We start from the raw sequence: 27338 nt of genomic DNA, 5'->3' as shown, positions 1-27338 counted from the left end.
AATAAATTTTTATGTCAACGTGCCACATAGGTTAGTAAAGGACACTTTTGGCCTATACATTATTTTTCTCTTTTTTTCTCCCTATTTTTCTCTAACTACCACAGGGAGAGATTATTAAGCTTTGAAAAAACGCTTGAAATCTTTGTAACAATATGCTTCTCAAAATATAACCTAATTCTCATCTCAACACGCTCTTCATCTTCTTCTTTCAAATTTTATCTGCATATTTTAAAGAACAGGCTAGGAAATCTCTGCCAAAACACTTGAGAAATACGTAGTTCAATCATAATTATTACAATCAAAACAACCAATACAATGTATGCCTAGAGAGTCATGTTATAATTAACAACCAATACAATGCACAGAAATTTATCATGCCAAATTATTTAGTATAAAATATACACCATATGCGCATTGTTTCACTGTCTCCAAGTTCAGAGCTTAAAATGATTCAAGGCAGAGGTTCCATCAAGGCCTTTTGCATTGAAGTGAGCAGTATAGTCCCTCACAGTGGTCTCCCCGTACTTTGGAGGATTGTCTTCTGATAACAACTCCTTGATGGGTCCGTAGACCTGTGGCAAAAAAGCTCGCAACAGATACTCTTGGACCTTTTCCGTTTGCCAACATCCTATGTTCTACGCTCTTGAATCTGTCATTTGATATAAACTAGAACCCCAAAAGCATGTTATTCAATATGGAAAACTCAAAATACAAAACCAAATCGAATTAAGAATTTAAAAGTGACATTAGTGAAATTCAAACTTGAAGAACTTGATACATAGTAACATAGTAATGGTAACAATATATACGTACATAGCAACATAATAATGGTACCATATTTCGTTACTCCATAGTAACATAGTAGTGGTACAGATATATATTTACTTGCCTGTAGAAGATCTCCAATGTTAACCACTAGGGCCCCAGGCACAGGTGGAACATCAATCCACTTGTTGTGATGAAGAACTTGGAGACCACCAATATGATCTTGCAGAAGGACCGTGAGGAAGTCATTATCAGCATGCTTGCTTGCGCCTATTGTTAGTTCTGGCTGTGGGCAAGCAGGATAGTAATGGCCTAAAATCATAAGCCCCTTGCTACAATCCATGTCATTCAAGTGACTTGGCGTTAGCCCAAGAGCCTCAGACAACAACTCGATCGAACAATAACTTCCCCAATTTCATCACTTGATTTGAGTACTCCACAAGGATGTCTCTACAAGATGAAACACAGAAAAGCAATATACACATATATCATTTTTCCTATGATACTTATTCTTGGAAGAAAATCAAACTTCACTTCTACGGAGGAAAGAAAATAACATTGTCATATTTGGCATTAATACGTACGTATTTGCACACCTTCATATGAGCGTAAGAAGCTTTCAGGAGAGTCCCCATTTCAAATGGCCTACTATTAGAGGCTAGGACTTGTCACTTAAGCCAAAAGACTAGCATTTTAAGAGATGTTGCCCATTCACCCAAATATAAACCCGAGATCAAACTCATTCTTATATGATGTAAGATTCTTGTTCGTGACATTCTACCTCACTCGAACACACAACACCGTCGTCAAAATCGATATCAAATAAGAAACTGGGCCCACTCTGATACCTTTATCACATGCTAAACTTTGACGCTCAACTCAAAAGACTAGTTTGTTAAGTGATACTGCTTATTTATCCTTACAAATCTCATATGAGATTCTTATCCGATGTGAGAGTTTTCTCTGTCACACCCACCATTAAGTTGGTCAAAGAATTGAGTCCCCCTTAATTACCAAAATTTAATACATGATCATACCATCTATATTCATCAAGAGGGATATGCATTCTTAATCAAACTAATTCCATAAACTCATCCGCAGAGAATTCCTTGTCACATACCTGCATACTTCTGGCAAATCTTCTGGCTTAGGAGGATTAGGAGCCAGGTAACACAAAAAGGTATCCCTCCAATTAGTTGCTGGTGCACTGTACAGATCAAAGTTGCAATTGTAGATGAGAGGTCTGAAGTGATCACGAGTATAAAACTCTTTCTTCACTTGAGTGTCCTGCTCATAAAACCGACGCACCCCATCCTTTATCTCCTCCAAAACACCAACAGGAATTCCATGATTGGCAATCTGAAAGAAGCCCCAAGTCTCTGATGCCTCTTCGACTTTTGCAACAATCTCCTTGCGCTTAGTTTGACTGTCAAGGCCTCTGAGGTCTATGACCGGAATGCTAAATTCGGTTTGATCTTCTGAAGTAGCAGAGGTGTTGTTGATGGAGTCATATGGTGGTTGATAAAAGATTTGAGGAACCCTCTGTTATCCCAGCATCTACAAGGCCTTTAACACCTTCCTTTGTGTCGTCAAAAGCTTTTAGCTCACTTTGTCTATTGGGAATTGGAACCCCATTTGTGTTGGTAGCTACCATATTGGTTTGTGGCAAGGTAACCTTACAGTTTCAGTGGATATCTTAGGCTAGCGATGATTCACAGCACAGATCGAGGAAGTATGTATTTTTGCAAAGATATATCATAGAGCAAGTTGACGCCAAAGGATGTATTTTTGTGGCCGCCAAAGAGAATCTTTGACCTTTTTAAGAGGTAATGACTAAACTAGGAATATTTATCTACGTCTATCCTTTTAGATTAATCTATCTTGGGCTATATTTAGTGGGTGTAAAGTGTTCATTTTTTATTGGGAAGAAGCCGCTAAACCCTTTTATTTAATTTGAATATTAACCTTTATACAATTTAATCAACTTTTAGACAAATTAGTTGAATATTAAATCACTGTTAATAGCTGACTGAGTGAAGTAATCACTAAGAATAAGTATTAGTGACCAGCCACATTGGTAATTGCCACCCTCTCAACTTTAGTTGAAATATATAATTGGAGGCCTTTGGCCAAATTTGTTGTAGTGTATATTTTCTTTCTCATTTTGTACATTTTAAAATTATTTAGTTAAGTTTTTATATGATTTTAAATTTTCAACTCAATGATTAAATGAAAATAAAAAATAAAAAAAATAATATGTAATAGGATTACATACGAACAGCCTATTAAACTAATTACACTTACCAAAATATTCATGTTTGCGTAACAGAAAGAACCGCTTCGTACTTGTGGAAGCTAGTACAAAGAGGCTAGTATATATATATATATATATATATAAAGGATATAAAATTATTTTTGTATGATGCCACTTTTGCTATGAAATAATTTTTTTTTATGGACAAATTTGAAATACCACATATAGTTGGTGGATGCATTTTGTAATTGAGCCAATTATTTAACAAGTAAAACAATGTTCCTAGCTTGTTAATTAGGGAGAACAAAAAAAAAAATTGAAAAACCAAAAGAGTACCTGATTCAAAGATTTAGGGACTTCTAGATTTAAGTCCTTTAATAAGATTAAATATTCAACAAGACCGTGTGTAAGATTAGAAATTGATTTTAGTCAATATTTGATCTTACACCAGGTGTTAATCTAAACTTGAACTTATCCAAAGATTAAAATCTCAATTTCCAGAGTACGCACGTAGGTATATCTCTCTCTCTCTCTCTCTCTCTCTCTCTCTCTCTCTCTCATTGACTGAATTTCATGCAAAAGGATAAGATCGAACAAGTGTGTATCTACGCAAGCCGAACTTTTAACCTTGACCATAAAAAAAAAAAAAAAAAAGTAGTACTTTTCATAGCTTCAACATCAAAGAAAAGTATGTGGCGCCACCTTTGAAGAGGAATGGTAATTAATTAATTAATTAGAACAACAGCAAAGTCAACAATGTGTCCCCTTAACGGATTGACCAAAGCCAATGTTAACAAATGAAATATTCTAGTAAACTCCAACTCTCTAACTCCTATAATCTTAGTGGAGAAGTGTGATTCTATAATTTCACTTTTGTTGTTTGTTTAAACAAGATAATTAGTATGTGGCCAAAAAAACCACAAGATAATTAGTACTCTGAGGATTCTTTTGATGCATAATATTAGTGCTATTAGGATTCGTTGGAAGGCCTTTGAGGCCTTAAATGGAAAGAACATGAAACTCATAAATTGGACATTAAGTCATACTTTCCATGGTTAATCAAAACAGTTTATTTGACTAAAACAAAATCCAAACATCTGTCCATCCCACTATTCATTGGGTGGAAATCTGACGTGCAGCTCCTTCCTCTCTCTCTCTCTCTCTCTCAGAAAAATAAAAAATTTCAACTCGATCACTCTAATGTACTTAACATCAAAGTCCAGTATTTCATTCTTGAAGAGAAATATATATAGCAGTTCAAATTATACTTAAAATTAAGTAGATATAGTACTAATTTTCACATGCCCCTTCAATTAACAGATTATTTAAATAAACTTATTTCAGAGATTTTTTTTGGAATCTACTCCACATTAAACTTTAATGATCCGAACCTTTTTTTTTTTTTTTTTTGGTCTCAATTGAAGGATCGTCTTTGTAAAAATTTAGGTAAATCGGAAATTATTTGATCGTTGATTAAATGGTTTCCATTTTAAGTGTTTATTGAAAATATTTTGTTCATCTATTTATTTGATCAAAACTAGATATTTTAATGATTTTTGATTTGTCTAAGTTTTTGCATAAATGATCTAGAAATAGAGACTTAGAAAATAGACAATTCAGATTGTTGAAATATAATATAAATTGGGCTCATTTAAATAAAATTATTTAAGCAATCCCTCAATAGTTGAAGGGTCTTACTACTTTTGATAGACTAACATTAAAAGTCAAGTATGTCATCTTTGAATTTGAGGAATATTAATTTATTAGAATTATATTTGTTAAAAGAGAACGGTAGGTTGGAAGGAAAATAAAAAAACCTTATATAAAATTAATGTGGAAAAAAATGGACATATGAACCACAAATATAATAAAAAAAAATGGGCATGAAACCCGAGTATGATAACATTTCTCTTTCGTAAGGAAAGAAAAAAATGACCACGAGTACGATAAAGTATAGCATTGGCACATTATTGCATGCACAACTGGAAATGCTCTAATTAATAAAAAGGCATAAATTCAATTTAGACACATAATTATATATGCTATTTCAACGAGATCCATGAATTTTCAAATATTTCAAATATATACCCGATCTATTATCTAAATTGAAAAATGAATTTTTGTCCATTGATTCGTTGAGAGATCAATTAAATGACAATTTGGCTTTTGCTCAGCAAACATTTCCCACCAAATGAGCGACACGGGCCCACAATTTAATAATAATAGAGAGAGAGAGTTTGTGGGCCCGTGTCAGTGGTTAGGTGGACCCGCGGGAAATGAGCGACACGGGTTCACCTAACCCCTGACACGGGTCCACAAACTCATCATCTATTTCTCGCTCATTGAACACAAGTGACGGATTTATATTCGAATTTGAGGGAAAACGTGATGTTTTTGGAAGACTAAATGGTCAGGCGAGCGTTCAACGAGCGGGAAAGAGGTGATGGGTGTGTGGGCCCGTGTCAAGTGGATATGTGTCGCTCATTTGGCGGGAAATGTATGCTAAGTTGGTGCCACGTCGCCAATTAATCCCCGTAAGCAAAAGCCAAGCTGACATTTAACTGATTAATGAACAAAATTTCATTTTTCAATTTACATATATAATAAATCATATATGTGTATATTTGAAATATTTGAAAGTTTGTAGATCTCGTTGAAATAGCATATATAGTTATGTGTCTAAATTGAATTTATGCCTAATAAAAATTTCATATTTCAAATTAAGAATAATATTCAACAACAAATTTTCAAAATTCACTCAATCTTCAACTTAATTGTATAGAACAAAAAGTTCTTTTCATCCCAAAAGTAAAAGATACATAGAATGAAAACAAAAAACAAAAAAACAGAAAAAGCAATCCACAAATATTACATTGGCTTAGGAAGCCACCAATTTTATTTGCTTACAGACAAGAAAAACAAAGCATCAAATCCATTGTACAAGAAAATTAAGGAGCGAACTGTCATCAATGTTTTCGCTTTAGAAGGACAAACAATCCAACACCCAAGCCATCCTCCTCAGTAGTGAGAAATGGACGCGGGTGTGCTTCACGTTTCTTTGAGTAACGTTCAAAAAGCTCATCCATAATTTCAGAGCCAAAGTGTTCTTTTAAAAGGCTCTCCATGCCAGCTCTAACCTCTTGTGTAGTATTCAGAGGGATAGGTGTTCGAGGGGCCTCGTCCAATCTTGCAATCTCAAAACTTCCATTCTCATGTATCAGCTTCCGTAGCTCTTCCACTGATGGGCTGTATGTTGGATGGTTGAAAGTGTCCAGTTTATCATGGCTTACTAAACCCTGCATGTACACATAGGTACATTAATGTTATATAGAATTAGAATAGATCTTTTTTCATAGAGCATTCAACTCAAAATCAATTATAAAGAAATGTACAAACTTATGACTTTATTTATATGTTTATCATATAAGGTTAGATTTTAACTTTGGACGTCTTACAATCTAAAATATAACCTCAAACAATGATTCTATATTCTAAGAGAATTAATGTATATATAATAGTGTCAACAATACATACCTCATTGGCCATATCTATAAGGGAAGATTCGACGGGTTCGTAAAGTGGGCCACAAGAACATTCTCCTGGAAGTGTCCCATCTGGACGTCCAGAAATAAGAAGGGCCATTAACCCTCCGGGAATAAGCTCTTGTGCTCGAGCCTCAAGAAAGCACTGAATGTCCTTTGCATACTGAGCAGCATATGCCTCACCAACTTCAATAGGTGCATTGGAATAGAAAATCCTCCCCTTGTTACATATTGGTGATTTCAAATCAGCCACTCCTTCTGGTACCTTAGAAAGCCATATCACAGAGTATGCAGAGTACACAAAATCAAGGGAGGCTTTAGGAAACAATCTTCCATAAAATGATCCCGGCACTCCGGCCGCAAAATATTGCCTATTTGGGGGAAGGTTGGTGAAGAGACTATTGAAATCGTTCGAAACATGATCATTGAAGTATACATGGAATTCAGGTAGGGAATCAGAGTGGCGTTTGTGCTGGAATTTTTGTGTTACGGTTTCTATAATATTGTTGATTGCAATGAATGTGTTGGGTCCAATAGAACAACCCAAATCAGCAATCCGAAATGAGGTTGAAATAGGACATACATCATTTCCAATGTGAAGGTTTTCAAGTATTCCCTCGACCAGCATTCCCTTCACAGTACCAGCTGCCCTCGCCTACAATAAAAAGTGTACTAACATGAAAAGTGCAAATAAATCTCGCAAGTACAGAAGCACAGCTCAAACAATGGGGGTTGATTTTTTAAAATATGTCTTTGCATCTTTGGTACTTGTCCAGGTATGTGTCTTAGTTCTAGTTTTTTTTTTTTTTTTTTTGTTTATCAAAAGCATGTTCTTAGTTCTAGTTAACGGGAAAGAAAAATTATATAAATGAATATATATATATATATATATATATATATATAAACCTGTGAATTGGAATTTTTGGCATAGCTGTATTGGCCATCTCCTCCATTCATAGGAAATGCTTCTTCCATCCCTCTCTGAAATTGAAACTATCAAGAAATTAAACTGGATGATCGAAAAGCTTATTTTATGGATTTTTAAATTCTTTTAAAATCCATTAGAATCCCAATTCCCTTTAGACATCATAACTTTCATCTTAATTACTGAATTGTATACTTTTCAAAAAATAAATATATTTACTTTTAGAAAGCATTTAACAAGAATAAAAACAAAAACAAAAACTGAAAAACCAAAAGATCGAGTACCTGATTCAAAGATTTATGGAGTACGTAGGTGTACTCTCTCTCTCTCTCTCACTCAGAGTATGCAGATTAAAGCTCTCTCAACTGATATATTTATACTATTTTTTCCTGACTGAATTTCATAGCAAATGGATAAGAACAAGTGTGTATGTACGTAAGCCAAACTTTTATCCTTGACCATAAAAAAAGTCATATTTTTCTTAATTAATGGTTATTAATTAAGACAAGTATGCGGCGCCACCTTTGAAGAGGAATGGTAATTAATTAATTAGAACAACAGCAATGTCAACAATGTCCCCTTAACGGACCAAAGCCAATGTTAACAAATGAAATATTCTAGTAAACTCCAACTCTCTAACTTTTATCATAATCTTACTGAAGAAGTGTGATTCTATAATTTCACTTTTGTTGTTTGTTAAACAAGATAATTAGTACTATTAGTATTCGTTTGATGCATAATATTAGTATTATTAGGATTCGTTTGATGCATAATGGCCTTTGAGGCCTTAAATGGAAGAGAAGAACTTCCCTATATCCTCTGGGATAAGAGAAATTATTTTGTATAATCGATACACCGTTACATGGTGTAACCAATCCATTGTGTCATAATATAAGTGAATGTATTAATACTATACCCTATTAATATAAATATATCATCCAATAATACCCTTATACGTTGAATTGGTTACATGCACCACATAGTATTGTATCATATACACCTAATAATTTTTCCTAGGATACCACCTGTCAACCCCCCCTCCTCTCTCATTGGCTCTCTCTCTTTTTCTCACTCTCTTTCTCTCCTTCTTCACTCTTTCTCTCTCTCTCTCTGTGATACCTTCTTCACTCTTTCTCTCTCTCTGTGATACTACGTGTCCCTATCACAGGGATAGATAAGTTATTTTCTAAATGGAAAGATCAATAAACTCATAAATGGACATTAAGTCAGACTTTCTATCATATATGGCCAAAAAAAAGTCAGACTTTCTATGATTAATCCATCATTTGATTCAAAAAGTACATAATCCAAACAGTTTATTTGACCAAAAACAAAATCCAAACATTTGTCCATCCCACTATTCATTGGGTGGCCATCTGACGTGCAGCTCTCTCTCTCTCTCTCTCTCTCTCTCTCTCTCTCTCTCTCTCTCTCTCTCTCTCTCTCAATGCATGTATATCTATTACTTAAATTTCAACTCATGCCTCTTGGCCAAAAAAGAAATAAAAAATTCAACTCACTCTAATATACTTAACATCAAAGTCCAGTATTTCATTATTGAAGAGAAATATATAGCAGTTCGAATTATATTTAAAATTAAGTAGATATAGTACTACTTTTCACATACAGACCCCTTCTATTAAGAGATTTTTTAAATAAACTTATTTAAGGAATTTTTTGTGGGATCCACTCCATTGTTGATTAAATGGTCACCATTTTAAGTGTTTATCAAAAATATTTTGTTCGTTTATTTATTTGATCAAAATTAAATATCTTAATGGTTTTCGATTTGTCTAAGTTTTTGCATAGATGATCTAGGAATAGAGACCTAGAAAATAGACAGTTCGGATCTTTGAAATATAATATAAATTTTGGCCCATTTAAATAAAATTATTTAAGCAATCCCTCAATAGTAGAAGGGTCTTACTGTAAGTGTTATTATACATCTTTAACATACACAACTCATAAGCACAAATCAAATATATATATAAACTGTATTCTATAGGTAATCATGCTTTCATAATAGGTAACACACAACAAATACATACCTGATGATGCCATGTCTAATTGCAGGTATTTAACTAGAAATCTAGATGCACACCAGTTGCTCGATGAAAAGTCACAATACACAAGTCTTCCTGCCAACACAATGCTTCAGAACTTCACACGAGATGGGGCAGTGAATGAATAGTTCAAGTACCTATGTGGTTGGGGACCTATGCTATATATAGAGTCTTGAGATCCCGAGTGTCCTCCACTAAGGTACCCCTCTCTCAATCCTAATTAGACTCCTATATAAAGACTTATTTAGTTATGCTTAGCATACAGCACATAGCATTGGTATCCAAGTAATCCTAGTCCATACTAGTTTAGGATTTCATCCTTATGTGTACTAGTCATGAAGTGGTTTGAGTTAATCCCCTTATTACTTGCATCTTAAGCAAAACAGTTAGTTGAAACCTAGTAGAACAAGGCCTAACGTCCATGAGCATCTTACATTCTCCCAGTTGGACTGGTATTGTTCAAGATCAACCTCTTTACTGATAGTTTCAGCAAGTAACCTATAGTTGCGCTGGAGATATTAACTAAACCCAAACTCGGATCAACTTAGTCAAGATATAGTCATAAACATCAGACTATGAGAAGTTCTTAGGCTATTTTGTACCTAAATAACTCATAACCATTGATGCTGTAACTATGTCTCACCTCAGTCAATTTCTAAACATGAATGCTGAAATTAGTTTTCAGAATCTGTTGACTCAATCACAAAACTAACACTTATAAAATTTGGTCCTACTGTATGAATTGCCATTCTTTATACAATTCGTATAAAATTATTTGCAAGACAATTATATATACATAAACAATTATAATATGCATGCTTATATCTGAAACATATGTATATATTTGCACATGTATCACTACTTAAGATTGAACTGAAAGTGAAAACACTATAGGTGTTTAAATTGAGCTATTAAAACTGCAATCATGATAAGCATTGCTCAATCTACAACATAACAGAAAAAATAAATAATGCAAAATTTAACTGAAAAGCATTAACATACTGAATTTTTAGTTTGTTAAAACTGCAACAAAAAAAAATTATAATCAAGAGAACTTAACAGAATCAGTTAGAAGTGTTAATTTATCTCCACCTCTCTCAAAAACCCCTCACGGCTCCCACTCAATAGCAGCTCCTATACTTTCAACGACTCTCATGTTTCTCACATGTTGCTTGAAAAGTCCCACTGGTAAAGCCTTAGTAAAAGGGTCTGCCAACTGGTCTTGAGTGCTAATATGCTCGATCTGCAACTCACATGCCTTAACACATTGTCTAATTATCAAATACTTGGTTCCAATGTGTTTGGACTTAGATGTTCTTTTGTTGTTCTTAGAGAAACTCACAGCCCCACTATTATCACAATAGATCTTTATAGGACTGGTTATTGACTTAATCATCTTAGTCTCTTGCATAAATGTTTTCAACCAGATAGAATGTGTAGATGCTTCATACACTGCCACATATTCAGCCTGCATAGTAGAGGTTGTTGTCAACGTCTGCTTGACACTTTTCCATGAGACAGCAGCCCTTCCAAACATAAAAACATAACCTGTTGTGGACTTAAGGCTATCCACACATTCTGCAAATTAAGTCAAAATCAGAATAGCCTATCAACTCTAGATAATCCATTCTTCTAAACACCAGCATGTAATCTTTTGTCTTTTGTAGATACCTAAGCACCTTCTTACCAGCAATCCAGTGAGCTTGACCTGGATTGATTTGGTATCTTTCCAACATTCCCACAGCAAAAGCAAGGTCAGGTCTAGTACACATTTACGCATACATCACAGACCCTACTAAAGAAGCATAAGGCTTGTCTTTCATAAATTCCTTTTCTTGTTCAGATGTGGGACATTGTTCTTTACTGAACTTGTCACCTTTTGACATAGGTGAATCTCCTGCCTTGCAATTCAGCATGTCAAAACGTTTTAGAATCCTTAGAATGTAGGCTTGCTGTGACAATCCCAGTAGGAAGTTCTTTCTATCCCTTTTAATTTCAATTCCCAATACGTAAGATGCTTCTCCAAGATCTTTCATTTCAAATTTGTCTGCAAGAAAAAGCCTTAGTCTCAATTAGTAGCTTTCTATTACTACTAGCCAGGAGAATGTCATCAACATAAAGAACTAGAAATATAAAGTTGCTCCCACTGGTTTTGATATAAATACATTCATCAGATGAATTCTCTATAAAACCATTTGAAGTGATTTCTGAGTCAAACTTGACATACCATTGCCTTGAGGCCTGTTTTAGTCCATAAATGGACTTCCTTAACCTGCAAGCTAAATGCTCATCATCTTCCTTTATAAAACCTTCTGGTTGAGCCATGTATATCTCCTCTTCCAATTCCCCATTTAAAAAAGCAGTTTTGACATCCATTTGGTGTAATTCCATGTCAAAATGTGCAATGAGAGCCATAATTGTCCTAAAAGCATCTTTACTAGAGACTGGAGAAAATGTCTCATTGTAGTCAATTCCTTCCTTTTGAGTGAAACCCTTTGCAACTAGCTTGGCCTTATATCTCTCTATACTTCCATCTGGATTCTTCTTGGTCTTATAAATCCATTTGAAACCTATCATTTTAAAACCCTGAGGTACTTCAGTGATTTTATATTCTAAAAGATTGCACCCTAACAAAAATTGGATAAAAAGACCTATGTCTATGCTTAAAGAACGGATGTGGGTCATTTATGATGTATTGCCAATTTTTATCTCATTTTTATAGAGTTCAACATTTTAGAGTTATACAGTTTTATATTTTAGCATATAAAATCATATATCTTTCGATGTTACCCCAAAATTTGAGATTTAAAATGTAAAATTTAACTGAGGAACGAGAGCCCAAAACCATAAGAATTAAAACTGAAAAATGAGTCTCAATTGACGATTAATTTATATGCTAAAGTGAAAAATAGATCAAAAAATGAAAAAAAATAAAAAAATAAAAAAACCTATAAATACACTCATCCATTCTTTAATTAAATAACAAATGTCTGTACAGAGAATTAATGTATATATAACAGTGTCAACACTACATACCTCATTGGCCATATCTATAAGGGAAGATTCAACGGGTTCGTAAAGTGGGCCACAAGAACATTCTGCCGGAAGTGTCCCATCTGGACGTCCAGAAATAAGAAGGGCCATTAACCCTCCGGGAATAAGCTCTTGCGCTCGAGCCTCAAGAAAGCACTGAATGTCCTTTGCATACTGAGCAGCATATGCCTCACCAACTTCAATAGGTGCATTGGCATAGTACATCCTCCCCTTGTTACATATTGGTGATTTCAAATCAGCCACTCCTTCTGGTACCTTAGACAGCCATATCACAGAGTATGCAGAGTACACAAAATCAAGGGAGGCTTTAGGAAACAATCTTCCATAAAATGATCCCGGCACTCCGGCCGCGAAATATTGCGTATTTGGGGGAAGGTTGGTGAAGAGACAGTTGAAATCGTTCGAAACATGATCATTGAAGTATACATGGAATTCAGGTAGGGAATCAGAGTGGCCTTTGTGCTGGAATTTTTGTGTTACGGTTTCTATAATATTGTTGATTGCAATGAATGTATTGGGTCCAATAGAACAACCCAAATCAGCAATCCGAAATGAGGTTGAAATAGGACACACCTCAATTCCAATGTCAAGGTTTTCAAGTATTCCCTCAACCAGCATTCCCTTCACAATAGCAGCTGCCTTCGCGTACAATTAAAAGTGTACTAACATGAAAAGTGCAAATAAATCTCGCAAGTATAGAAGCACAGCTCAAACAATGGGGGTTGATTTTTTAAAATATGTCTTTGCATCTTTGGTGCTTGTCCATGTATCTTTCTTAGTTCTAGTTTTTTTTTTTTTTTTTTTTTTTTTGTTTATCAAAAGCATGTTCTTAGTTCTAGTTAACGGGAAAGAAAAATTATGTAAATGAATATATATATATATATATATATATATATACCTGTGAATTGGAATTTTTGGCATAGCTGTATTGGCCATCTCCTCCATTCATAGGAAATGCTTCTTCCATCCCTCTCTGAAATTGAAACTATCAAGAAATTAAACTGGATTATCTAAAGGCTCATTTTATTTAATTCAAACTAGGGGGAGTATTCAAATGATATTTTAATGGATTTTAAACTAGTTATAGGCTCCTGCAAATTAATTTTATGGATTTTATGAATTTTTATTGAATTCCATGAAATCCATAAAAATCTAGCTAAGGGGGAAAAGTTGGATTTGTCATGGCCTTTGTTTTTTTGTTCAAAATTCATCAAAATCCACCACTTAATGAAATTCTTTAAAATCCATGAGAAATCGAATACACCTAGATTTCTATGTAATTTTTAAAATTCTGAATTGAATATACCTGATTTTTTATAAAAGCTTTAAAATTCTGAATTGAATGCACCTAGATTTCTATGGATTTTTAAATTCTTTTAAAATCCATTAGAATCCCAATTAAATATACCATTTAGACATCATAACTTTCATCTTACTGAACTGTATGCTTTTCGAAAAATTAATATATTTACTTTTCGAAAGCATTTGTCTGGATATTATCAAATAATGTCATCTATTCTATCTTTATTATTATAAAGCCAGAAGAAATGTTTGGTGTTACAGGCTTCACCAAAAATAGAATTGCCTAAATTACGCTTTATTTAACAAACATTCTCATTAAAAAAACCTAATAAATGAAGGCATAGTTGTAAAATACAACCATTAAAATGAACTTTAAACAATAAAAATAAAAACAGCCCACTACCTTAAGATATGGAGATAGTTGTGAGAAATTATAAAATTAAGGACAAAATACAAAAAGAAAAAAACACAGTAAAAATGTCAATTGACACGTGTGGAGCACGTGGCAAAAGGATAGTATAAATAAAAGGAGAAGGGAGAATAAGATTAAATTTTCAAATACACCAAAACTACCCCCGTTTAAAAATAAAAGGTACAGATAACCTTATGTATTTAAAAAAGGGTATGAAGGTAAAACAATAACTAAGAGATTCTGGAAAACAGAATTAAAAACCAAGAAAAAAAAAGCCCACGTTTGATGCACTTTGAAAGCAGATGACAATGCCCACTCCCCCTCTTTGGAGTTTAAACGGCTGCAGTTTCTATATGACTATATTACATTATCAACTCCCTCTTGTAATCGATCTCCTTCTTCGTTTTCTTTTTTTGTCTGATTCTAATCTTTTTAATTATAGTAATTTCAAAAATTTACGTTTTATCTGAAGCACTAAGGCTCCTATAATTTTCCGATCGGATTCGGCGTAAGTACCTCTACCTCTCTCTCTAATCTTCTGTTAGTACAACACTGTTATGTAGATATCACTTAGTTGGTACCTCTGAAGCAAACAATGGCGGGATTGCAATCAGGCTTTCGGAATGAATAAGGAGAAGTTCTGATTGTTTGATGGGGAAGACTTCTGCCAGGTATATATATATATATGCATTAAAACTCTGCTTAAATTTTTATTTTTATTTTTTCAGTTGATGCCAGCAGTTGAGTTACTCTCTGTAACTCAATTGCTGGCATCAATTAGCCCCTAACTTTGTTTGAGTTCAGAAACGAAATTTTAGTGTTTTGTAAAGTTATTAATGCTACTCTTTGTGGTAATATATACTATCCTTCTTGATGTTTATGATCAGTCAAAAATTTGATCTTTGGATGATTCTGCATCCGTTGAAGATATATATTGTTTGATACCAAGATTTCTGTATGAAATTGTTGTTGGCAGGTTTACTAACTCATATAAATTGTTTGATGCCAAAATTTCTATGTCAAATTTTTTTGCACTCATAAAATATTTAATTAATAGATAGCATTCGAGAGGTTTTTAGAAAAATCCATATGCACCATACAAAAAGCCTCTCGAAAAATATTAAGTCTCTCAAAAAAATATACAGTGTGGAGATGCCTAAGGTTGTGAAGCGGCAATAAATCAAACGTATCTAGATAGTATAATATTTTCATGCTTGGTGAGTGTTTCAACTACTTGCACATATTGTTACACTTCGTGATGCTTGGTGAAACCGCTCCCTCAAGTTCAGCAATCTGTTCTCCCCCACTAGGCATTTTAACCTATTTCAGTAGCTGCACTTCTCTCTCCCCCTCTCTCTCTGTCTTATTTTCTTCTTTGTTTGGTTCTCTTTGTAAATTGATTACATTTTGATTTTTGGATTTGTATCTTTTTCAGGTTCTTTGTTTGGGTTTGTGATTGGGTTTTAGATAGCTAGATTGGTAAAGGATTTCACTGCTTTGAATTTCAAGTTTCTTGGTTCAGGAATGTATGTGCAGCAATGAGGAAACCGTTTCAAACTGAGTGGTACGTATATATGCTTGGATAAAAATCAGAGTGCCAAACTGAGTTCTGTCTATCTGTTTGATCTATTTATTAATGTTTGTAAACCACGAATGAAAATAATGGTTGGTTATTGTTTATCTTTATTTTCTGATGCATCTTTTTCCTTTCTTTGTTACTTTTCTGAATGTTAAAAGCCACATTCAACAAGGAATAAAAAAGAAACCATATATCACAAAACCAAACAGAGAATAGGTGGGATGGTACCTATTTGACATAAAAAAGTGTGGGCTGCTATGATTGAACAAAAAAAAAAGATAAAATAAAAAAACCAAAAAAACATAGGATGAATGAGGACAAGCAATCAAACTCATAAAATCAAAGAGAAAAGAAAAATGCCTAGAGCTATGGGTTATGTTTTTCACTTAACCTCAATATCTGAACTGCTTTGAAGAATTCCATTAATTTTCTATTATTTTCACTTTTTCTTTGATTGACAGTTTTATAAATCATAAAATTTTATATTTCCTATATGATTTGAAAACTATAAATATGCTATGGATTTATGATCCGTTTCTTACATGTTACTTTTGTTTTGAAACATTGTCTAATTGGTGAATTGTTGCAAAGGTGAGAAAAGTGACTTATTCAACGTACTTCACATGCAGTTTGGACATCCTTAATATATTGATATTAGTAAAATGAAAGGAATTGAATGAATAAGAGATTGAGAAATGTTTGGAATTATAAAAGCTGCTGAAGTAGTGGAAGCATAGCAGAAGGAAATAGAGGAATAATTAACAAAACTATTGCTGCCAAGAGTGAAACGCTGCAGCTCTCCCTCTCTCTCTCTCTCAATCTTTGTGTTGATGCTCAAGTGAATGGTCATTGATCGACACTTATTTCTATTATTGGATTGTTTTAAGAAAAGTTTGCAATTTGTATTGGGATTTGAGGACATTTGAAGGCAAAAAATAAAGGATGTTAAGGTTTTCTTATAACATATATGTTTTGGAGAAGAACCATCAATATACTTCCACAAATCATGGCCGATGAGAAACGGCTGCTTCTGAGTCGACCAAAGAAGATAGTTGGAGTCCGTGAGTTTCAGAAAAGTAGCAACATTGGGGCCAGAGGGAGATGAGGAATCAGAGGAGGTCGACATGAGGAGAGAGTGGTGGAGAAAAAAGAGAGAGGTGGCCGGCTAGGGTTTAGAGAAGGAAGGAAAAGAAAACTTAGGGTTTTGGTGTGGTTAGACTCGTTGCTCTGATACCATGTGAGCAATTGATTCTTATTGATTATTAACATGATTTATAAGGTGTATTTATATTGTACAAGTACAAAGAATTGACTTAAGTCCCAAGTAATATAAACATAACAAATAATAAACTTAACCGGGCTAGGAACCTAGAGCTACAAAACACCTCTCATTAACATATTTTGTTTAGTGCAATTGCATATTTTTGGTTTGGCTCATAAAAAGTTTGCATATATTTGGTTTGAATTTCATATGACCTTTTCATTTATGGTTTGACTCATATAAAGTTTGCTTTATATTTAGTGTTGTTTAATGCATCTATAATTTTGGGTAATTCTTCCCCTGCATGTCATGAGCTCTCAATCAACTAATTAATGTTGAAAGTTTCTTATGATCAAATTCTGACGACATTTTTTTGGTTGTATTGAATAGGCTGAGCCTTAAAATAAGAATCAACTTTTCTTTTATGGATTCAAATGATTCGAATTTGTGATGGTTAATGGTGAATCCCTTTCATTGGGATGGTAACAAGGTCTCCAGCACTATACTCCTCAAACTCTGATAACCCTTTTGGGTAGGTATGCCTTCACGTACTCCCTTCGGTAAATTACACGTCTCCCCCGCCATTTCTCTTTCCTTCTCCCTCTTTTTATCTCTCTCCTTTTCCTTCTGTCTCTTCTCCCTCTGTCATCCCATACCCACGACTTGATCAATTTGGTGTCCATTCAACACGTACATCCCAGCAGATGGTGATGCTTTCATTTGGATCCACGCGCGAGATCCACGCGCGAGATGATAAATAGAGTTGCTACTAGCAACAATATCAAATTACAAGTCCAATCAAGTTCCATTAATTGAGAGAGATATCATACAGATTATAGAGATGGTAAAACAAATAAATACATGCAAGTTTATGTTGAATTTTGAATCAAATCAGTTATCTTCATAAATGAAGGCTAAAAATATGAATAATTAATAAAATTAAAAGTGCTGCTATTTGCACACCTCTCTTAAAAAAAAAAAAAAACACCAAAGTAAAAAGACACACCTCTCTCTCTCTCTCTCTCTCTCTCTCTCTCTCTCTACCTTTTTCTGCAAACACAGACCCACCCCTCCTTCCCCTTCCCCTGAGCCCTCCCAGACCCACCAACCCAGCCAGCCCGACCTTCTATCCCAGAAATTAATCAAGGGTGAGTGAGAGAGAAAGTGAGAACTGAAATATAGCTTCTGTCACTCACCCACTTTCCCTCTATCCTATTAATCAATTAATCAAGTCTCAAATATATATGAGTGAAAACAGAACTCATTCTTCTCAATTAATCAAGTCTCAAATATATACGACTCTTTTTTATAGAGTGAAAACAGAAGCTTCCAACCCACCAACCTAGCCAAGGAAGCTTTCAACTCAATATTATACGACCTCTGATTAATTGACACCCTTTTTTATAGAAACTCAATATCTCCCTCTATACAACCTTCTCTCACTCATATATACTCCGATTTTCAGTTTTCACTCATTGGAAGCTTCTGTCGACCTTGCCGGCGACCTCTCAGTCAAGCCAGGGGGATGGGTGAGTGAGAGAGAAAGTGAGAGGGAAAAGAAAAAGAGAGAGGGAAAGAAAAACAGAGAGAGAAGGAGATGGAGGAGGAGGTTTGCCGGTGACTGCTGGGTTGAAAAGCAAGGGTGTGGTTGCTGGGTTAAAAAGCCAGAGAAAAGGAGGGAGGAGAGAGAAGGAAAGAGAGAGAGGTGGGGTGGGTGTGTTTGAGAAGGTGAATATTTTGATAAATAAAAGGCTTATTTACACCATTGCCCCCTGTAATATACACTTTTTTTCACTTTGCCTCCTGAAACTTAAATCCTCTCAGTTTGCCACCTGAACTTCACAAAGTTATTGCAAAAGACCCTATGCTGTTAACTCTGTCAATTTTTCCGTTAAAATAGCTGACATGACACCTATATAGCATGAGTGAGACCGTTTTTTAGTTATGTAAAATCTATGTGGACAAAAAAAATAATTTTTAAACTAAAAATAATAAGATCCATGTCAATTTTTTATAATTTTGCTTGTCTACATGGATCTTACATAACTAAAAAAGGGTCTCACTCATGCCATATAGGTGCCATGTCAGTTATTTTAACGGAAAAATTGACAGAGTTAACGGCATAGGGTCTTTTGCAACAACTTTGCGAAGTTCAGGTGGCAAACTGAGAGGATTTAAGTTTCAGGGGGCAAAGTGAAAAAAAGTGTATCTTACAGGGGGCAATGGTATGAATAAGCCTAAATAAAAGGGGTGTGCAAAAAGAAATTTTAAATTTAAAAAAAAAGTAAAAGGTGTGTTGGCAGAAAAATGGAAAAAAAAAAAGTGTGTAAATAACAGCATTCAAAATTAATCCTCAAAGGGGAATATTAGAAATAGAAAAAACAAAAATTATCATTGAAAAAATAAAAAACTGATATTTAATATGCATGTATGCTGACATGGATATAGAGTCAAAGGACTGGAGTTAATATTTGATCTTACACCAGGTGTTTAATCTAAACTTGAACTTATTCAAGGATTAAAATCTCCTTTTTCAGGGAGTACGCGCGTAGGTGTATTATCTCTCTCTCTCACTCAGAGAATATGCAGATTAAAGCCCTCTCTCAATTGAATTATTTATGCTATTTTTTCTTGACTGCATTTCATAGCAAAAGGCTAAGAACTAGTGTGTATCTACGCAAGCCGAACTTTTAACCTTGTCCATAAAAAAAAAGTCGTACTTTTCATAGCTTTAAGCCTTCAACATCAAAGACAAGTATGCGGCGCCACCTTTGAAGAGGAATGGTAATTAATTAATTAGAACAGCAAAGTCAACAATGTGTCCCCTTAACGGACCAAAGCCAATGTTAACAAATGAAATATTCTAGTAAACTCCAACTCTCTAACTTTTATCATAATCTTACTGGAGAAGTGTGATACTATAATTTCACTTTTGTTGTTTGTTTAAACAAGATAATTAGTACTATTAGTATTCGTTTGATGCATAATATTAGTACTATTAGGATTCGTTTGATGCATAATAGTGAAAGGCCTTTGAGGTCTTAAATGAAAAAGAAGAACTTCCCTATCTCCTCTGGAATAAGAGAAATTATTTTGTGTAATCAATGCACCGTTACATGGTGTAACCAATCCAACGTGTCATAATATGAGCAAATGTTATTAATACTATACTCTATTAATATAAATAAACCGTCTAAAAACACCCTTACACATTGAATTGGTTACACCATATAATGGTGTATCAGATACACCTAATAATTTTTCCTAGGATACCACCTGTCATCCCCCCCCCTCCTTTCTCATTCTCATTGGCTCTCTCTTTTTCTCACCCTCTTTCTCTCCTTCTTCACTCTCTTTCTCTCTCTCTCTCTCTCTCTCTCTCTCTCTCTCTCTATCTCTCTATCTCTCTCTCTCTCTGTGATACCACGTGTCTTTATCACAGGGACAGATAAGTTATTTTCTAAATGGAAAGATCATAAATTGGATATTAAGTTAGACTTTCTATCATATATGGCCAAAAATCATGCAAAGAGAGGGATAGGTAAGTTATTTTCTAAATGGAAAGATCAATAAACTCATAAATGTAGGTCAGACTTTCTATCATATATGGCCAAAAAAAAGTCAGACTTTCTATGATTAATCCATCATTTGATTCAAAAGGTACCTAATCCAAACAGTTTATTTGACCAAAAACAAAATCCAAACATTTGTCCATCCCACTATTCATTGGGTGGCCATCTGACGTGCAGCTCTCTCTCTCTCTCTCTCTTTGTGATACCACGTGTCCTTATCACAAGGACAAATAAGTTATTTTCTAAATGAAAAGATCATAAATTGGATATTAAGTTAGACTTTCTATCATGGCAAAAAAAAAAAAAATCATGGAAAGAGAGGGATAGGTAAGTTATTTTCTAAATGGAAAGATCAATAAACTCATAAATGGACATTAAGTCAGACTTTCTATCATATATGGCCAAAAAAAAGTCAGACTTTCTATGATTAATCCATCATTTGATTCAAAAGGTACCTAATCCAAACAGTTTATTTGACCAAAAACAAAATCCAAACATTTGTCCATCCCACTATTCATTGGGTGGCCATCTGACGTGCAGCGCTCGCTCTCTCTCTCTCTCTCTCTCTCTCTCTCTCTCTCAATGAATGTATATCTATTACTTAAATTTCAACTCATGCTTCTTGGCCAAAAAAAAAAAAAATTCAACTCACTCTAATATACTTAACATCAAAGTCCAGTATTTCATTATTGAAGATAAATGTATAGCAGTTCGAATTATGTTTAAAATTAAGTAGATATAGTACTACTTTTCACATACAGGCCTTTTTATTAAGGAATTTTTTAAATAAATTTATTTAAGGAATTTTTTGTGGGATCCACTCCACATTGTATTTTAATAAACAAAACTGTCTATTTTTTTCTTTTTATCTTGATTGAAGGATTGTTCTTGCAAAAATTTAGGTAAATCGAAAACTATTTGACTGTTGATTAAATGGTCACCATTTTAAGTGTTTATCAAAAATATTTTGTTCATTTATTTATTTGATCAAAATTAGATATCTTAATGGTTTTTGATTTATCTAAGTTTTTGCATAAATGATCTAGGAACAGAAACCTAGAAAATAGACAGTTCGAATCGTTGAAATATAATATAAATTTTGGCCCATTTAAATAAAATTATTTAAGCAATATTTTCTAAGGTCAAGTATGTCATCTTTGAATATTTTCTAACAGTTCGAATTGTTCGAAGGGTCTTACTACTTTTGATAGACTAACATTAAAGGTCAAATATGTCATCTTTGAATTTGAGGAATATTAATTTATTAGAATATATTAGTTAAAAGAGAACGGTAGGTTGGAAGGAAAATAAGAAAACCTTATATAAAATTAATGTGGAAAAAAATGGACATATGAATCACAAATATGATAAAAAAAATGGACATGAAACCCGAGTATGATAACATGTCTCTTTCATAAGGAAAGAAAAAAATGACCACGAGTACGATAAAGTATAGCATTGGCACATTATTGCATGCACAATTGGAAATGCTCTAATTAATAAAAATTTCATATTTCAAATTATATTCAACAACAAATTTTCAAAATTCACTCGATCTCCGACTTAATTGCATAGAACAAAAAAGTTCTTTTCATCCCAAAAGTAAAAGATACATAGAATGAAAACTAAAAACGAAAAAACAGAAAAAAGCAATCCACAAATATTACATTGGCTTTAAGCCTTGTCCATAAAAAAAAAGTCGTACTTTTCATAGCTTTAAGCCTTCAACATCAAAGACAAGTATGCGGCGCCACCTTTGAAGAGGAATGGTAATTAATTAATTAGAACAGCAAAGTCAACAATGTGTCCCCTTAACGGACCAAAGCCAATGTTAACAAATGAAATATTCTAGTAAACTCCAACTCTCTAACTTTTATCATAATCTTACTGGAGAAGTGTGATACTATAATTTCACTTTTGTTGTTTGTTTAAACAAGATAATTAGTACTATTAGTATTCGTTTGATGCATAATATTAGTACTATTAGGATTCGTTTGATGCATAATAGTGAAAGGCCTTTGAGGTCTTAAATGAAAAAGAAGAACTTCCCTATCTCCTCTGGAATAAGAGAAATTATTTTGTGTAATCAATGCACCGTTACATGGTGTAACCAATCCAACGTGTCATAATATGAGCAAATGTTATTAATACTATACTCTATTAATATAAATAAACCGTCTAAAAACACCCTTACACATTGAATTGGTTACACCATATAATGGTGTATCAGATACACCTAATAATTTTTCCTAGGATACCACCTGTCATCCCCCCCCTCCTTTCTCATTCTCATTGGCTCTCTCTTTTTCTCACCCTCTTTCTCTCCTTCTTCACTCTCTCTCTCTCTCTCTCTCTCTCTCTCTCTCTCTCTCTATCTCTCTATCTCTCTCTCTCTCTGTGATACCACGTGTCTTTATCACAGGGACAGATAAGTTATTTTCTAAATGGAAAGATCATAAATTGGATATTAAGTTAGACTTTCTATCATGGCAAAAAAAAAAAATCATGCAAAGAGAGGGATAGGTAAGTTATTTTCTAAATGGAAAGATCAATAAACTCATAAATGTAAGTCAGACTTTCTATCATATATGGCCAAAAAAAAGTCAGACTTTCTATGATTAATCCATCATTTGATTCAAAAGGTACCTAATCCAAACAGTTTATTTGACCAAAAACAAAATCCAAACATTTGTCCATCCCACTATTCATTGGGTGGCCATCTGACGTGCAGCTCTCTCTCTCTCTCTTTGTGATACCACGTGTCCTTATCACAAGGACAAATAAGTTATTTTCTAAATGGAAAGATCATAAATTGGATATTAAGTTAGACTTTCTATCATGGCAAAAAAAAAAAAAATCATGCAAAGAGAGGGATAGGTAAGTTATTTTCTAAATGGAAAGATCAATAAACTCATAAATGGACATTAAGTCAGACTTTCTATCATATATGGCCAAAAAAAAGTCAGACTTTCTATGATTAATCCATCATTTGATTCAAAAGGTACCTAATCCAAACAGTTTATTTGACCAAAAACAAAATCCAAACATTTGTCCATCCCACTATTCATTGGGTGGCCATCTGACGTGCAGTGCTCGCTCTCTCTCTCTCTCTCTCTCTCTCTCTCTCTCAATGCATGTATATCTATTACTTAAATTTCAACTCATGCCTCTTGGCCAAAAAAAAAAAAATTCAACTCACTCTAATATACTTAACATCAAAGTCCAGTATTTCATTATTGAAGATAAATGTATAGCAGTTCGAATTATATTTAAAATTAAGTAGATATAGTACTACTTTTCACATACAGGCCTTTTTATTAAGGAATTTTTTAAATAAATTTATTTAAGGAATTTTTTGTGGGATCCACTCCACATTGTATTTTAATAAACAAAACTGTCTATTTTTTTCTTTTTATCTTGATTGAAGGATTGTTCTTGCAAAAATTTAGGCAAATCGAAAACTATTTGACTGTTGATTAAATGGTCACCATTTTAAGTGTTTATCAAAAATATTTTGTTCATTTATTTATTTGATCAAAATTAGATATCTTAATGGTTTTTGATTTATCTAAGTTTTTGCATAAATGATCTAGGAACAGAAACCTAGAAAATAGACAGTTCGAATCGTTGAAATATAATATAAATTTTGGCCCATTTAAATAAAATTATTTAAGCAATATTTTCTAAGGTCAAGTATGTCATCTTTGAATATTTTCTAACAGTTCGAATCGTTCGAAGGGTCTTACTACTTTTGATAGACTAACATTAAAGGTCAAATATGTCATCTTTGAATTTGAGGAATATTAATTTATTAGAATATATTAGTTAAAAGAGAACGGTAGGTTGGAAGGAAAATAAGAAAACCTTATATAAAATTAATGTGGAAAAAAATGGACATATGAACCACAAATATGATAAAAAAAATGGACATGAAACCCGAGTATGATAACATGTCTCTTTCATAAGGAAAGAAAAAAATGACCACGAGTACGATAAAGTATAGCATTGGCACATTATTGCATGCACAATTGGAAATGCTCTAACTAATAAAAATTTCATATTTCAAATTATATTCAACAACAAATTTTCAAAATTCACTCGATCTCCGACTTAATTGCATAGAACAAAAAAGTTCTTTTCATCCCAAAAGTAAAAGATACATAGAATGAAAACTAAAAACGAAAAAACAGAAAAAAGCAATCCACAAATATTACATTGGCTTAGGAAAGCCACCAATTTTATTTGCTTACAAACAAGAAAAACAAAGCATCAAATCCATTGTACAAGAAAATTAAGGAACGAACTGTCATCAATGTTTTCGCTTTAGAAGGACAAACAATCCAACACACAAGCCATCCTCCTCAGTAGTGACGAATGGACGCGGGTGTGCTTCACGTTTTTTTGAGTAACGTTCAAAAAGCTCATCCATAATTTCAGAGCCAAAGTGTTCTTTTAAAAGGCTCTCCATGCCAGCTCTAACCTCTTTTGTAGTACTCAGAGGGCTACGTCTTCGAGGGGGCGCCTCCTCCAATCTTGCAATCTCAAAACTCCCATTCTCATGTATCAGCGTCTGTAGCTCTTCCACTGATGGGCTGTACGATGGATGGTTGAAAGTGTCGAGTTTATCATGGCTTACTAAACCCTGCATGTACACATAGGTACATTAATGTTATATAGAATTAGAATGGATCTTTTTTTATAAAGCATTCAACTCAAAATCAATTATAAAGAAATGTATAAACTCATGACTCTATTTATATGTTTATCATAATCCAGGCTTTACAGTCTTGTGGAATATATATATATATATATAAATATAATATTAGATTTTAACTTTCGACTTACAATCTAAAATATAACCTCAAACGATGATTCTATACTCTAAAAGATTGCACCCTAACAAAAATTGGATAAAAAGACCTATGTCTATGCTTAAAGAAGGGATGTGGATCTTTTATTATTTATTGCCAATTTTTATCTCATTTTTATAGAGTTAAACATTTTAGAGTTATACGGTTTTATTTTTTAGTTTATAAAATCATCTTTTGATGTTAGCCCAAAATTTGATATTTAAAACGTAAAATTTAACTGACAAACGAGAGCCCAAAACCATAAGAGTTCAAACTGAAAAATGAGTCTCAATTGACGATTAATTTATATGCTAAAGTGAAAAATAGATCAAAAAATGAAAAAAAAAAAAAAAAAAGCCTATAAATACACTCATCCATTCTTTAATTAAATAAAAAATGTCTGTACAGAGAATTAATGTATATATAACAGTGTCAACACTACATACCTCATTGGCCATATCTATAAGGGAAGATTCGACGAGTTGGTAAAGTGGGCCACTAGAACATTCTCCCGGAAGTGTCCCATCTGGACGTCCAGAAATAAGAAGGGCCATTAACCCTCCGGGAATAAGCTCTTGTGCTCGAGCCTCAAGAAAGCACTGAATGTCCTTTGCATACTGAGCAGCATATGCCTCGCCAACTTCAATAGGTGCATTGGCATAGTACATCCTCCCCTTGTTACATATTGGTGATTTCAAATCAGCCACTCCTTCTGGTACCTTAGAAAGCCATATCACAGAGTATGCAGAGTACACAAAATCAAGGGAGGCTTTAGGAAACAATCTTCCATAAAATGATCCCGGCACTCCGGCCGCAAAATATTGCCTATTTGGGGGAAGGTTGGTGAAGAGACAGTTGAAATCGTTCGAAACATGATCATTGAAGTATACATGGAATTCAGGTAGGGAATGAGAGTGGCCTTTGTGCTGGAATTTTTGTGTTACGGTTTCTATAATATTGTTGATTGCAATGAATGTGTTGGGTCCAACCGAACAACCCAAATCAGCAATCCGAAATGAGGTTGAAATAGGACACACCTCATTTCCAATGTTAAGGTTTTCAAGTATTCCCTCAACCAGCATTCCCTTCACAATAGCAGCTGCCCTCGCCTACAATAAAAAGTGTACTAACATGAAAAGTGCAAATAAATCTCGCAAGTACAGAAGCACAGCTCAAACAATGGGGGTTGATTTTTTAAAATATGTCTTTGCATCTTTGGTACTTGTCCAGGTATGTGTCTTAGTTCTAGTTTTTTTTTTTTTTTTTTTGTTTATCAAAAGCATGTTCTTAGTTCTAGTTAACGGGAAAGAAAAATTATATAAATGAATATATATATATATATATATATATATAAACCTGTGAATTGGAATTTTTGGCATAGCTGTATTGGCCATCTCCTCCATTCATAGGAAATGCTTCTTCCATCCCTCTCTGAAATTGAAACTATCAAGAAATTAAACTGGATGATCGAAAAGCTCATTTTATGGATTTTTAAATTCTTTTAAAATCCATTAGAATCCCAATTCCCTTTAGACATCATAACTTTCATCTTAATTACTGAATTGTATACTTCTCAAAAAATAAATATATTTACTTTTAGAAAGCATTTAACAAGTATAAAAACAAAAACAAAAACTGAAAAACCAAAAGATCGAGTACCTGATTCAAAGATTTATGGAGTACGTAGGTGTACTCTCTCTCTCTCTCTCTCTCTCTCTCTCTCTCTCTCTCTCTCTCTCTCTCTCTCTCACTCAGAGTA

At 33.6% G+C, this 27338-nt stretch overlaps 3 protein-coding genes and 1 pseudogene across 7 annotated transcripts; all 4 read right to left on the bottom strand.

The window, feature by feature from the left end:
• Window positions 1-382: 382 nt before the first annotated feature.
• LOC147293182 (1-aminocyclopropane-1-carboxylate oxidase homolog 1-like) lies at window positions 383-2431 on the bottom strand (annotated as a pseudogene). The gene is made up of 3 exons (XR_015120862.1): window positions 1886-2431; window positions 890-1215; window positions 383-666 (listed from the first exon to the last, which is right to left on the bottom strand). The product of XR_015120862.1 is annotated as a 1-aminocyclopropane-1-carboxylate oxidase homolog 1-like (transcript).
• Window positions 2432-5716: 3285 nt separating this feature from the next.
• LOC147293181 (loganic acid O-methyltransferase-like) lies at window positions 5717-7849 on the bottom strand. Of its 2 annotated transcripts, XM_086234423.1 has the most exons (4): window positions 7771-7849; window positions 7468-7542; window positions 6554-7216; window positions 5717-6315 (listed from the first exon to the last, which is right to left on the bottom strand). In XM_086234423.1, exons 2-4 carry the CDS (start codon window positions 7534-7536, stop codon window positions 5986-5988), a joined length of 1062 nt encoding a protein of 353 aa, XP_086090549.1. In that variant the 5' UTR covers window positions 7537-7542; window positions 7771-7849; the 3' UTR covers window positions 5717-5985. The 2 variants fall into 2 exon arrangements, with proteins under 2 accessions (XP_086090549.1, XP_086090548.1); XM_086234422.1 differs by lacking the exon at window positions 7771-7849 and having other exon boundaries at window positions 7468-7745.
• Window positions 7850-11321: 3472 nt separating this feature from the next.
• LOC147293180 (uncharacterized) lies at window positions 11322-27261 on the bottom strand. The gene is made up of 5 exons (XM_086231023.1): window positions 27239-27261; window positions 13502-13576; window positions 12498-13242; window positions 11715-12119; window positions 11322-11596 (listed from the first exon to the last, which is right to left on the bottom strand). The coding sequence occupies exons 2-5, from the start codon at window positions 13568-13570 to the stop codon at window positions 11322-11324; spliced, it is 1494 nt and encodes a 497-aa protein (XP_086087149.1). The 5' UTR covers window positions 13571-13576; window positions 27239-27261.
• Window positions 24938-27313, bottom strand: LOC147293179 (loganic acid O-methyltransferase-like). Of its 3 annotated transcripts, XM_086234420.1 has the most exons (4): window positions 27239-27313; window positions 26936-27010; window positions 26026-26688; window positions 24938-25371 (listed from the first exon to the last, which is right to left on the bottom strand). In XM_086234420.1, the coding sequence occupies exons 2-4, from the start codon at window positions 27002-27004 to the stop codon at window positions 25039-25041; spliced, it is 1065 nt and encodes a 354-aa protein (XP_086090546.1). In that variant the 5' UTR covers window positions 27005-27010; window positions 27239-27313; the 3' UTR covers window positions 24938-25038. The 3 variants fall into 3 exon arrangements, with proteins under 3 accessions (XP_086090546.1, XP_086090545.1, XP_086090547.1); XM_086234419.1 differs by lacking the exon at window positions 27239-27313 and having other exon boundaries at window positions 26936-27086; XM_086234421.1 differs by lacking the exon at window positions 27239-27313 and having other exon boundaries at window positions 26026-26705; window positions 26936-27062.
• Window positions 27314-27338: the final 25 nt, after the last annotated feature.

Source organism: Dryas octopetala, chromosome 2, assembly GCF_963921425.1.
Source record: "Dryas octopetala chromosome 2, drDryOcto1.1, whole genome shotgun sequence".
NCBI classification, from domain to species: domain Eukaryota; kingdom Viridiplantae; phylum Streptophyta; class Magnoliopsida; order Rosales; family Rosaceae; genus Dryas; species Dryas octopetala.
Note: the sequence above shows the minus strand (reverse complement) of the source record. Positions and strands in the feature narration are given on the sequence as shown.